This window comes from Pavona decussata, unplaced genomic scaffold, assembly GCF_977016875.1.
Source record: "Pavona decussata unplaced genomic scaffold, jaPavDecu1.1 SCAFFOLD_37, whole genome shotgun sequence".
Lineage (NCBI taxonomy): Eukaryota > Metazoa > Cnidaria > Anthozoa > Scleractinia > Agariciidae > Pavona > Pavona decussata.
In genome coordinates, this window is record NW_028145459.1 from 1405943 (window position 1) to 1420421 (window position 14479).

The 14479-nt window shown below is 36.0% G+C and overlaps 1 protein-coding gene across 1 annotated transcript in view; it reads right to left on the minus strand.

Moving 5' to 3' along the window:
• LOC146483929 (E3 ubiquitin-protein ligase UBR4-like) overlaps positions 1–14479 on the minus strand; it is a 92450-nt gene extending 77971 nt beyond the window's left edge. Inside the window, exons 1-15 of the mRNA XM_085105280.1 lie at positions 14353–14479; positions 13027–13118; positions 12298–12398; positions 11181–11422; positions 9919–10119; positions 9010–9179; positions 7845–7993; positions 7288–7466; positions 6450–6693; positions 5600–5747; positions 4615–4787; positions 3604–3861; positions 2369–2600; positions 1352–1572; positions 288–527 (exon numbers count right to left, since the gene is read on the minus strand). Coding sequence (XP_084961406.1) covers positions 288–527; positions 1352–1572; positions 2369–2600; positions 3604–3861; positions 4615–4787; positions 5600–5747; positions 6450–6693; positions 7288–7466; positions 7845–7993; positions 9010–9179; positions 9919–10119; positions 11181–11422; positions 12298–12398; positions 13027–13118; positions 14353–14450 — 2748 coding nt within the window. The 5' untranslated portion in view covers positions 14451–14479. The remainder of the gene's footprint in view (positions 1–287; positions 528–1351; positions 1573–2368; positions 2601–3603; positions 3862–4614; positions 4788–5599; positions 5748–6449; positions 6694–7287; positions 7467–7844; positions 7994–9009; positions 9180–9918; positions 10120–11180; positions 11423–12297; positions 12399–13026; positions 13119–14352) is intronic.

Here is a 14479-nt window from a genome sequence, read left to right on the forward strand (position 1 = left end):
GGCATCCTCAATAAAGATTACTAGAATTATTATTAATTATTATTATTATTTTGGCAATACTTTCTAAGAATTCGATCTTGACAAATGAAAATCAGAGATGGTGGATCCACAATGTAAGCTGTTCAGAAACAATAACACTACTCCTGTAGTACCCTGTAACAGTTATCATCCCCATTCACAGTCTGCAAAGGAAAACAGTTTCAATGACTAACACTATCTTAGTTTCATTTATTAAAGGAATACTTTAAAGACAGTACAAGTTTAGTCATGTACACATTTAACATTACCTCTTTGTCTAAGTCATCCCCTGGTAATACATGTCTTAGCTCATAAAATCTAGGTGTAAACATTTGAGAGTCAGATGACATGGATCCATCAGCCACTAAATGTGCTTTAGAGTCTCCGCATTCATCAGCTTGCCCAGCTGAAGCATAATACAGAGGTTCAAGGTGTTCAGTGGACGAGCTTTTGTCATTCAACAGTCTGGTGCTGGCTGAACTGCAACCTTGAAACAGGTTATGCTGGACCTGAGATGGAAAACAAAATCAAACGCTTGAGTACGGAAAACCTGTATGATACACATAAGGCAACAACACCAAAAGAGATAGTGGACTGAAGAGGGCCATAGTCAACAAACACAACTACAGGAAGTCAGTATTTTATAGCACTTGATGGATGGGGAGCAGGGATGGCTCAGTGCATTGCTGACACCACTCGCCTCCCACCAATAATTGTGGCCCAGGTTCGATTCTCGGACTTGGCATCATAATGTGGGTTGAGTTTGTTGTTGGTTCTCGTCCTTGCTGCAAGAGTTTTTTCACTGGTTACTCCTGTTTTCCCCTCTCCTTAAAAACTAACATTTCCAAATTTCAATTCGATCTGGAGTGTCCTCATATAATGTAAACTACATTTCTTTATTTAATTTTTGATCATTTCTTCATGGAATTATGTACATGTAGTAATAATCAAAGATTAGAGAGTGCATTTCATTATCTTGATCCCAGGCTCTCTCGCCTTTGCCATGTTGGTGATGATGTCATCCGCCCCTACAAAATCTGTGGGGGATGCCATTTGATTGATGGATTAGTTGATGATTGATTGATTGATTAGTTGATTGCCCAATACAATCTCAACTCTGTATTAGGAGTGCGTTATTTTTACATCGAATGCAACAAAATTAACAAAATAATTTAATTTAAATTTTTGTTGTTGTTGTTTCTTATAAATTCAACTGAAACTGCATATCCTACACTGTAACTTTTCCGTTAAATGACGTTGTTGTTGTTTTTAATTTATGAAGACTGTTAGGTAAAACCTTAAATCCTTAAATCTGAAGGCCCTGGCAACAAACCTGTTTGAAAAGGTCTTGAGGTGGTTTTGACAAGTGATGGAGAAAGTAGTCCAACAGTTGCAGGAGACGACAGATTGCCAAGGGCATGGCATGCACTACTGATGTGGTGTTGGCAACTGTTATGAGTACTTTGGTAGAATATGTGAGAAGAGCTTTCCGTTGAGCCATCGAAAAATTGTTGAAGATGAATAGAAACAGTTGAAAATGTTCTACATTTAGATCTGGAAAAAAGAAAGAAACTAAAATGTTAAAATATGCAAAATTCACATCTTAGTTACTAAGTAAACTTGTGCAAAAAACCTTAATCATTGAATCAGTTAAGTTGATCCAATGCAAGTTCCTCAAAAATATACTATAGATGTAACTCAGCTAATTCCAAGAGGAATCTTTTCTTTGACCAGGAAACAAAACGTTCAGTAACTAAATGATGCATCACAACTACCACTCAACTACTAAATTGCAAGAATCTGCAAGACCAATTGATCACAATTTATAATAAACTTGTGTTTGGGGAAGGAGACATCAGCTGGCTTGTATTCTGGCAGAAAATTTGATAAAATGATTTAAGTATTAATCATCAATTTATTGGTTGGTTAATCATTCTAAGATATCAATACAATGGTCCCTTAGCAGTTAATATTATCAAGTCACTACTTCAAGGTGATCCCATGGTGATGATGACCACGATGATGATGATGATGATAATGATGACCTCATCATCATCATCATCACAACTCGCGGCTGTAATGATGGCAATGTCCATCTTACAATGGCCATTTTTATACTAGAGGATGCATTATCCATCTGGACAAACTTGGGCAAACATTTGTTGTTCATCGTTATTTGTCTGTAGTATAGACGAACAACAAATGTTTGCCAAAGTTCGTCCAGACGGATAATGTGTCCTCTAGTATACAGACAGCCAATGTGTTCTGACAATGTCTTGCTTACAAAATTTATAGAACTGCAAATGAGAACCATGTTCATGTCCATTATTAACATCAATTTTTAACATACCTTGCATAGGAGGAACATCCTCTTCCTGAAGAGACAAATCCCTGAGTGTATTTATAAGCCTCTTCCACACTGTAACACATTCTGCAATGTCCATTCCTGTTTGCGCTTGAAGAGACTTTTGTTGCCGAGCCAGCAGCACCCTGGCAAGGATTCCCAGACAACGTTGGCTCACCATCAGTGGCCATGGACTAGCCTCCAGTGGTGACAGGCCAAGACAGCTCAGAAAAACATCCTAGCAACAATGATTAAATGTTTTAACTCTCTGTTGAATCAATATCCATAGGAAACATTGTGCAAGGTAAATTGCTGCTTAGTACAGACCTACAAGTAGATGAAGGTGACCCATATGGCTGGAGCTTACTTAGTCTCTATAATAATAATAAAAGTTAGTCTTTATTTCCTCAAAAGTTAAAAAACACATATCTCATGTCACAATTGAATATTTGAGTACAACTGTAAATGAGAACCAAATCATCTTCCACCAACTAAATGTACAACGTCCATACTACTTTCTAGCCGTTATGAAAATTTTAACTATTGTCTTACAGTCTACTAGAAAGGTAAGGTGTACATGTACCATGAAGTAATCAGCAACATGAAGATGGTATGTTAGTTTATCTCACCAACATTTGATTTTGCACTACAGTGTATAAAGCAATGAGATTCTACAGGTCAAGTTTGAAACATGAGGGCTTAAAATGTTAATTGTTAGATTGTACAATGCATTCCTGGATGGTTCATTAAAATAGTGCGTTACTCTATTGTTATGAAAACTACAATGATCATTACAGTGTACTTTGACAATGAAGTAAAAACAACAAAAAGTTTATGAAAATTGGAATCCAAAAAGTTAACACTTCAACCCTACCATCTGCCACACCGAGTGTCAATGAAAAAGTACATGGATTACATTTAAGAATGCAACTTAGTTAATGTTTTAAATTAATGATTAAAATTACCACTGACAATACAAACATGATTCTTGAACATATAGCGAAAGAGCTGGAATAGTTTACATCACGGCCACTTGAAACTGTGTTTGCTACATGTATGCATTATGTAACTATAATCATTTACAAAGAATACGATATAACATTTATTTTAAAAGTGCAGTACATGTACTCACTTAGTAGTCTTGGAGTTTAGCAAGGTATTACTGGCCTTCGATAACAGATTATCAAAATACACAGACCTATCTAAACAAAGTAAGTGGAAAACAAAAGCTCCATTGTTACCTGCTGACTGTTTGACAACAAGTCTGAAACTAAGAGCAGATGAACTGCTTGGTCCACAGCACAACACAGTTTGTCCATCTCAGCAAAACTCAACATTCTTGTGATCGGTAATTTGTCAAGATCTTTTACCACTCCCACTAGCCCTGAGATATGTTCTTCTGTGAAGGAATGTCTGATGTAGTCTGTCAGTTCTGGCACTGTGCTACTCAGAAGATGCTTAGTCAAGAACTGCAGGGTGCTGGTTGCCAAGTAGATATACTGTAACAAATATAGAAATTAATTTCAAAATAAATATGTACCTAGTAAATTTTAATTTTTATTTAATGTGCATGTAATTATGATTAAACTTATTATATACCTGTAGAAGAAAGAGGGACAATATATAAGGACCAAAGTTTCAAAGGAAACCTGGGATAAACATTCACAAACTTCACAAACGAAATAATTATGAAACTGTACACGCATGTGCTAACCACTATTCAGCGCCCTTCAGTAATAACATGCAGACTCTGAAGTTCAAGTATCAACCAACAGTGATACATTTATCACTACCAGCAACCATTGCATCAGACCTCCTCGAAACAAGGACATTTGGCTTAACAGGGTCATTCAGACAATATGATTGGATTATTTCAATCCACTTTGACTGTTGGTTTCTGTATTTTGTGGTTGGTCAGTTGTTGCTGCCATAAATATGATTGATGGCAGCAACACATGCATTGTTAGTTGGGTTTTTGAAGTTCAGAGTTTAGTAAGCATGCAAGCAAGCATACCATTGTGTTTCCACTAAGTGATTGTGTAGTTCCAGAAAAATTCCTTTACCTCCTCCCCCCACACACACACACAAGGGAATTTTTTTCCTTCTATGGAGAAGGATCTTTTCAAAGTACCCTACCACCCTGGAAAATTCCAATTCAGCTTCCTACTTTTCTTTATATGTTCTGTACTTTGAGATCCCCAAATTATTTTTTATGGTTGCTGTACGGCATATTATTGTAGTGTTTCACTAACCTCTTCTGGTGCCATCTGAAATGACCTTCCTGTTGGCGTGGTCTCTGCTCCACTGTCCCCGACATCTGCTCCCTCAGACTTCTTTCTTGCTGGAGGTTGTGGACTCAGTGAGACAGTTGGTGGTGCAGATGATAATGTGTCTCTCAGCCACTCACCAAGCAGAGGTTCATCATCTGAAACAACAAAGTGTACAGCCAAATATCTCAGTTTCTCATCAGATATGCAAGTTAACTTTTGAAGGCTTAAGTATATGTTTGCTTTGAAGGCCTATGAAGACCAATTTTCCAAATTCAAATTTGACATGGAAAGAGTGGAGGAAGAACCACTCTGTGGATGTGCCACTGCTTTTCCCACTTATTTATTTTATTACTTTACTGTACATGTCACTTTTCAACTCCTACCAAAAAGGCTACATTTTTAATCAACTACATCTGTCTGTCTTTCTGCCTACTTGTGTATGGTACAGAATGACACTATTTCATAAAAATCCAACACTCAGGAGTGTTACCTCTGTTGGCCAGTTCAAGACGCAGTTGAAGACTACTTTATTGGCTTATGATGTCTAGTTATTTGTAGTTTAATTAATTTCATTATAATAGCTATTAGTTTGTATTTTATAGTTAAACCATTGTTGTACAGCGCTTTGAGCAATAACTATTAGTGGACACAGCACTCTATAAGTGATTTTATTATTATTATTATTATTATTATTATTATTATTATTATTATTATTATTATTTATTATTAAGTAGAGGTCCCTCTGACAATATGTCCCCAAAAATCCAGATGCAAAACTTCTTTCACTAATAAGATGTCACAATTTTAAGCTTGTCAGCATGTGTTGCGTTGGCAGCTAAGTGGTTTAACTTTTAACTGTTGTTTCTAGATGTCTTCATTGTTAGCACAAACCAATTGAAAGGATTGAATGTACACCAGTTGAATTTTTTAATACCTAAACAGCTCTGTAGTTATCAAGATACTGTACCTTCACTGCTGCCATCTGAGTAAGATATGTATTCACTGTCTCCTTCATCTGAAGACGTTGCAGGAGACTTTGAACTGTCTGACTTGCCAGAGCTTGGTCGAGATGATGCTTGACCAGCTGACACAGAGGGGGTGATCATGGCAGTAGCCTATAGGATGGTACAAAGACGTTATTCAGTAGAACATTACAGAATAATGAGAAGATACCTTTAAAACAACTGTGCGTTGTGCAATGAAAATGTTCAAACCAATGTAAAATTCAGGCAATTTGAGAGCTCAGCGCAGGGTGGGGTTTTATGCAAGACAGACATGCAATAAGTACAAACTATGTCTGACAGTTTATTTCAACCATTTATCACTTAGCAATGGTTCCATGTCGACTCTCAAATGCGGTCAATTATTTGATTGTTAATTTTCAATATCGAAATCGTTAGCATGCAGACCAGTTACATGTACAGTATCATGTGAGAAGTACTTTGCTGCATATTTCATTTTTTCTAGAAAAGTAACAACTACATGAAAAGCTATTTCTTGTTTAGATTTTGTTTATTTTGCTCAACAATTAAATAATCGTGTAACAAAAATAATGTCTTACAAGATAACTGGTCTCAGTGCTAAAATAGAGCTTATTTGGAGCAGTTTTGATTTTAAGGCCAAAAACATATGTACTACATCTGTCTTGACCAAAATCCTTCAATTGCTAATTTCAATTTGGTCTTAGAGCAAAACAAGAACTTGTTGTTTATAGTTAGAGAATGTCAGCATAGTAACCACTAGATAGCTATACTTTCTAATTTGTTGAATACCTTTGTATACACCTGTAGTAGCAAATGTAATTACAATAATCCTACCATTTTGTACAAAGTAGAGAACTGTGCCAATAAACAGTTTAAGAGTGGCAAGTCATCAATTAGTTTCTTGACTCTCATCCACGCTGAGCATGAGGAATTCACACTGAAGTCAGCTCCCACAGGGACATGTTCATCTTCAGCATCTGTGATCAGTCCTTCCACCTGGAGTTCCTCCATCAGTGACGACAACAGGGTGACACCACGTGATGCAAGGGCAACAACTAATGTGTTGTAACCTTGCAACCTGACAATTACATGTACAAGTCATTACACAACAAACTTATTAACCTATTTGTTAAATTATACTATTTATGAATTCAAATCTTTTATACTTGATAAAAAAAATCAGAAAAATGTGGCATATTTGTCTTCTCATTCCACAATTGTTTCTTCTGAAAAAAATAATTACAGTGAACAATAATCCCTTGAACCAATAACAACAAGATTCAGGCCATTAATTATAAATTGCCAATACACAAATTAGTGGGAAAAGTTCACCCTTATAAGATCTTAAAGGGATCTTACCCCTGGAAAGGGGTCACAAAGACATCACTGCTATTATTGAACATCTTGTACAACTTTAATTTAATTTGTCAAAGTTTCATGATGAAATACATATCTCCAGTTTGTAACTTTATTAATGTTCTGCAGTCCTCATACTATATCACACACTACAGTAAACTCTGCACATTTAGCAATATACACGTGTACTGTTCAGTAGAATATGAGCAGGACAGAACTTGAGTTCATGTTTACATGTAGAATATCTTTCATGTAAACGTGTATTGTATAATCCTGATTTATAATATGAGAAATAGTTTTACTGTTATAAAATTACCATTTGAACTTAGCAGCAGCACTGTCCTTAGCTCTGCTATCTTCAGGAGTCAGCCCCAGTACAGGTAACAGACTGTGGATTATTCTGTGTGCTGCTAACATGTGAATGTTCTGCAATACTTGTCCCCCAGCTCTAGATGATGATGATATCACTCCACAGATCACATCAAACACATTAATCTGTCAAAACAAAACAATGCGTTTGTGCTTTCTTCAAATGGTGACAGTGGTAGTTGCTACACCGTATGTGTAGACCAGTAACTGCTTGTTTTATTAACACTTACTAAAGATACAGTTGAACCTTGATGTGTGACCTCCTCTTTAAGTGATTGAAAAGTTTAATGAAAACCATACAAAAGCACAAAGTACCATGTTATTATAGGAAGACTTGCAAACAACCACCCCCACCACCATTACCAACACCAAGAATATCCTACAACTATAAACACAAAAAAACAATACCATCCCCACCACATCATTATCACTTCCTTCACTATCATATTTCATGTTTAACTGTTAAATAAATACACTGTAAACAAACAATCAACACACACTTACACTATTTTCCACAATACTCTGAGCACATCTTTCCAAACTTTCTTCTTCACCAGATATTTTGCCGGCAGACTTGGCTCCTGAAGTCTTTGACAATGACAACCTTCCCAGGGGGGTTTTCAGTGACAGTGGTCGACTCAAACCTGATGTTCCTATTTTAAATTGAAACAAGCATAAGGGAAGTGTTCAAAACTGTTTTAATCAATAAACCCCCTACCCCAGACAAGGTGGGTCCTGAGTGACTTCAAGGGTCTCCACTCAAAGGTGTTTTGAATTTCAATGTACATGTACTACACTGTACATGCTCAAAGTAAGGTGCACTACTGTCTAGTAAGTTTGCTGAGAATTTGGCAACAACACAACTAGTAAACCACAAATTAAAATTACCAACTGGGTAAAGTGGCAGTTAAGAGTCTACTCTTGCTATGTCATTGGAATTAACAGAAACCCAAAATAGATGGTTCAGGTTTCTTTGTAATTACCCTAGAATGAGTGAATGAAACTTGATTTACCCTTGGATCAGATTAAGGCAGTTTAGGCCTCTAGAAAAATACATGCTAAAATTAATGTGCTAGTTTACTTAACAACAAAATACACATGTTAGATGTACAAGTGTCGTATTTGATAGTGAAAAAAATTGATATTCTTTCCCATGTCTTGGAAAAATCACCGAAATCTGATGACAGTTTGTTCTGCCTTTGAGAAGTTCACTTAAAAACCTAGAAGCATTTTGCATAGGAGAAAAGGTATCAATAATCATACCATGATATGGGAAAATTAATACCACTGACAACAAATTATAAATTATTACAATTAACCATTATTCCTCAAGCGCACGTTGGATACAAGATGATAGATAGCCAATGATGCATTGAGTTGGTTATAATGATAATACCATATCCAACATGTAAGCGAAAGTGGAATAACTGTTTTATTGAAAAACAACCATGAAAACTTGCTAAATCTTGCAGATTTAGTGATTTTGTCTTTTCCCCCTGACACATATTTGGTGGAGCATGGTATAATGACTCATACACCATGGCTGCTAAACCACTCAAAACTCTGGAACTGCCTTATTGAGGGGTCAGTTTTTAATATTTAATAATACTGAAATTATGTTGCCCGTTTAAGCAACAAGTAAAAAATGAAAGCCACCACGTTTGCTAACCAGCAGCACCAGAGATGGTGAAGTTTCCAGTGGCAACTGTGAGAGCAACATCTAAGCAGCCTAACGCCAGCTGACAAACTTTTTCCACCCGACTTGCAGAGAGTGGTTCCAGTATAGGGATGGATATTATACTTGAAACAACCATCAGCTCAGAGGACAGCTCCTGGATACTGTAAAAAAAAATCATTTTATGTACACATTTAGCAAGTCATTAATTTAAACCAGACAGACCTAGTAGAATATCAGTCCAGAGTTTAACTGCAAAATAATATGCTTTTTTAAAACACAAGCCCATTAATAAGTAATTATTGTTAGCAGTCAATAGATGTACCTCTATGTTTCTAAATGCACAAAATCATAAAGCTCAGCTTTTCATTCAAATGTTACGGTAAAGCTGACCAAAGAGTGACGAGGGAGTGTGAGTAAGAACAAGAACACATACAATCATGTACATGTACATGTACACAATGCAAGCTTCATCTAACGCACTTAACTATTACATTAAAGGCTAATTAACATTATTTTTATGAAGGTTGACACATTTTTTATCGCTTGATGAAAGTTTAGTAAATAAAAATCTAATACTATTTACCTGTAGGTAATTTACAAGTACCAATTTACTATCAGCCCGATTTTAAAGTAGGTTCAGCTGCGTGGAGAATTTTTTTTTATTTGGTGTATTGGGGGGGGGGGGGGGAGGTAATTTACATTTCTACCTGATTCAAAAACTCTATAATAGCACTGCCAGAGATTTTAGAAACCACACCAACTTGCCTTCACTGACTAATCTTCTCTGTCAAATTGGGCCAAATCAAACCTGATTAATCGCCTACATGCAGTGTACACAAACTAAACAGTGAGTAAATTTGCAAGAAAATCAGTAGACTTAAAATACAACAGTGAACTCACCTTGAGGATGTTAAACTCATCATTGGCGATGGTCCAGCTGGTTTTGAGGCAATTTTAGAAAATTCTGGCAAAGAAAGGCAGAGGTCTAACAACACTCTTCCACCTCCAAGCTGTCGCAGAGCTGCAACATTGCAGTTGGAGAAGAAGCTCTTAACATCTGTGCTACTGGAATCGGCTGTCAAGTTCTTGTCAGTTTCTGTTCTGTGAAATTTAAACAAAATAAAATTGTATCCGTCACTTTGTTTAAAAACTGCAACAATAATTGTATGTACACTGACAAATGACATTGTAAAAGAGGGATATAAATACAACCCCCTTTAAAAGGCTTTGTGTAACCCTTCAAAGTTACACCAAACCCTTTTAAGTGAATCACATGCAGATAAACATGTAGATGTACATGACTTGTATAATTGCTACTATTGAGAGCTACATACTCAAGCCTATATTGTATGAATCAAATGTTTTAAAGTTTACATGATTGTGTTATTGGAGAAACATGGGAAATCAAACTTGCTAATGGATAAAACAAAACCTATGCCAACTACCAGACCTTAAGTGCAAATTCAGCAAGGTTTACAATGGGGAATTAACCATGTGGCCAGTTTACTCTGTACATTTAGCAGATATAAGGCAGTTAGTTTTAATTTTGCTTTCATTTTGAAACTACAGTGTATGCACGTTAGCTCAAACACAATAAATTGCAGACATAAATCAATCATCAAAGCTAACTTAATTGAATTCTTTATTAACAAATGCCAAAAGAAACATGCCCAGAGTCAAAGGTCTGGACTTACAATATTTCATATATTAACTAACTACTATAAAAAAGAACTAATCACAAACTAATGTATTGACAATTGACAAATGTGCAAAGACAGTTAGATAAAATTGAAAAGGCATCAATTCACAAAACAGTGTTTATGACATTCAGTTCTGACAAGTGGCAGGATGTAAGGGTGTCTCCTTTTCCTACTTTGGCTTCTTGATTTCTGGGGTGGAAGCAGTTCATGAAGGGGATGAGTTCAACCTGTTACAAATGTACAATCTCCTTTGATTTGAAAGTTGATTATCAAAAATTCTCAACACAGTTTTAGAGGCCACTACCTGTTAAACATGTGCCATAATTATAGCAAAATGGTCATGCAGATAATTCAGGTCTATAAACCTTGGATCCTTTTAAAGTGAATGGCAGGTATTTTATATATTAAACTAATTACATGTACTAACAGTAAAAGAACCATAGAAACAGTGACAAACAATACCCGCTTTTGTCTTTTGTAATGCTTGCATGTTCTTCCCCCTTCTCAGTAAAAGCTGTTTGCAGCTGCTGGAAGAAGTCATCACCCTGATTAATGCTGACACTTGCCTGTTGTTCCACCGATGCATTGCTGGCTTCCTTGAACATATTAGCTGATTTTAAGATGGCTGTTAGAGTAATGATCTCTGTTCTGTTCAAACATCCATGCCCTTTACAAAGTCCTTCAATAATTGAAACTTGCTGTTTCTGTGTAAATTTAAAAAGAAATATTTTATATGTGAGAATGATTTGTATACTTAAAACTACTGTAAGCTGCCTTAATAAACTGAAAACCCATAATTGAAAGTAGAGATTCTTTGTTTGTTTGTTTCCATGAATCTTTACATTATATACAGTATTTGAGGTTAATATTGTAATTTTAAACACATACATGTATTAAACCAGGTGTCATAATACATGTATAATAATAATAATCATCATCTGCTAGACTGAAATAACTAGTTGATGATTGTTTCCTAAAACAGTCATTGGGTAATCAACATATCAATTTGATAGTCATAACTACATGTACACGTAATAAAAATTATCAACAAGAAAAGAGAAATTTGATAGCATGCAAAATTGCATGTACATGTACATGATTAGTTTACACCAGTATTACATGCACATGTACATTTCAATGCTGTTCCAGAAACAACTACATGCACTGTTTGGTAGGAATGGGCACAAAAAATGGCTGAAACTGATCCAGTAAAAAATGCGTTCACATAATAATTATAAGACTTAAAAGAAAAGCATGTTTACCAAATTTAACTAATGTTGGACACAAGGTCAGCACAAGCATATAGGAAAAAAGCTCTTTTAAAGTAATACAGTTGTACACTAATTAGTGTGGATTGCATCCACCCAAGATGTTATATTATTTAACCTCCTTTTATTAAACTGACGTAAGGTAAGGTAAAGTTGCAGCAATGTCCCTAAATGGCCTACATGGCCAGTCCAGAGCTTATGTAATTATCCAGTTCATCATGACAAAGATACATTGTCCAGTCATCGTATTTGTCCTTTTTCATCGAGAATAAATGCACCACGAAAAAGAATTAATAAATATTGAATGGTACCTTCATGGGCTGATGTGATTCTCTCTTTTTCTCCACATCCAGAAGAACAAACCTCAGGAGTACTTTACAAGCTTTCACAATAATTTGCAAGCTGGCACCACCTGAAAAAATAAAAAACAAGCTACTGTGAACATACTTCAACAAGTCTGCGTTCTACTTACTGGTATGTGAACCATCACTGTGCGCGCAGTGTAAAGATAGACTACTGTATAAGGTCAATATTACAGAATGTCATTCCATTATTTTCAAAAAGATGTTTTGTCTGCCAAATAATTACACTGTAGACTCAACTTTGTGCTTTACTCTGCACATACGTTCTAATTTTTCAGGATTTTCATCATTTCCAAGGTCTGCCTCAGGTATTTCTTGTTCAGCTGAAGTGACAGAAATTTAGCAGCAATGCCTTTTTTGCTTTTGTCAAAATTCTGACACATTATATGGTAACATTTTGATTACCGGTATAGTAAATTATTATTTGTGATAGTAAGTTACATCCTATATAGAATGTACCAAGCTCCATTACCATCTGTGCAAAACAATGCTTACTATCTGAGAAACTGGTTTGGGAAATACTTAAAAAACTAAATATGCAAAACACCATTCAGTAATAACAAAAAGAAGTAATAAAAGTAAAGACGTTATACTCTATATATTCAATGGGAGATGACCGAGTGAAATCTGCATGTAATATTTGTTATTAATTTTACAGGTACAATGACAAATACCTACATTGTGTAACATTCAGTCCAATGTAATGAGCAGATAACGCCACAAACGAATAGATACCCTCACGATCCTCTCCTTCTAGAATGGCATTTTCACTATAAAGTAATAAAAATTACTGGTATATTATGCAGGTACAGTACATTAAAAGAAAAATGGGAAAGATTTCCACACAGTCTCATACACGAACACTTATTATACACTGTACACGCATCACTGACATGTACTAACCCTCTAACACAAAGAACCTACACGAATACCATACTGGAAAACATGTTACACTGAAGATCTTCAGCATGGGTTTCCAAATCACTCAGCGCACTGGCGCACAACAATGGTCTTTGGCATGAAGCAGCATAACACAGGGGTAATGCCTGGCTTCAGATACCTTAAAGGCACCAAATGATGAAAAATTTCCTCGGCTTTTGAAAAGTCGCACCATTCAAACAAACTGTTTTTGTCCAAAATTGTCCAGGTTTTTTCTCCCTGTGTAGGTATTAGAGTCTACAGGCACTCGGCCTAACATTTTACTCATTTACTGACATAGCCACTTCGACGGCCACTTGGCATGGAACTTGGAAACTCTCAGTGTATCTTTAGTGTGGAACGTACACAGAATGCACTCTGGACTTGAGATTGGTACAGCAATTTTTATGCTTAATTGTGGTGTAAAACTTCGGCATATGAAATTAAATCTTTCCAGTTTAGTATGAATAGAGTTTGAGTCCCAACCTGTACACATAATTAATGTATGGAGCTGTGTTGAAATTTTGGCCAGCAGTGTACAATGCTGGTAAGCAAGGGATTTAGAACTTAGCAAAAAGGGAAAGAAACTACAGAAGCAGGAAATGGGAAAGTTACAGAATTATCAGCTGAATTTACAGTAATTATAAAATAGAAGAGATTACACCTAGACTATTTGGAGTCACCGGGAATATGTCTTATTTTCATTTTATTTAGTTTTAAACAACTCCAAACACACCGCCATTCTGATCTTGAATTAAATATTACAGTTCGTGAGCGAGTTCCACAGCTGTTGTCTTAAACAAACAGCTAACATGACACAGACGCTGGAACCTTTAAAGTTCTCGTTAGAATTGATTAGAAGTTACTACCTCACGTTGCAGTATCCTCACACAAGCTTAAGCTACAATGTTCACTCCCAAGCAATCTACGTACAAATCAGGCGAGCTGAGAGATTAGTTGAGAGCTCCGACTTTCGTTTTCATCCGCCTATACTGTCTACAACATGAATCGCTCTATCAACAAAAAATTGCCACATGTATGCGCAACGAGCACTTAACCACCAAAGGAACAAATAAATCCACCTACCTTTTAGCAATTGCTGTACAGAGAGGAGGGATATTTGTTTTAGAAAACGATGAAATTATCGCCAAAAGGTGCTCCACACCTTCCCGCAAGCCAGCCATTTTGGCTGCTTTCCTTCCCAAGGTGCCTT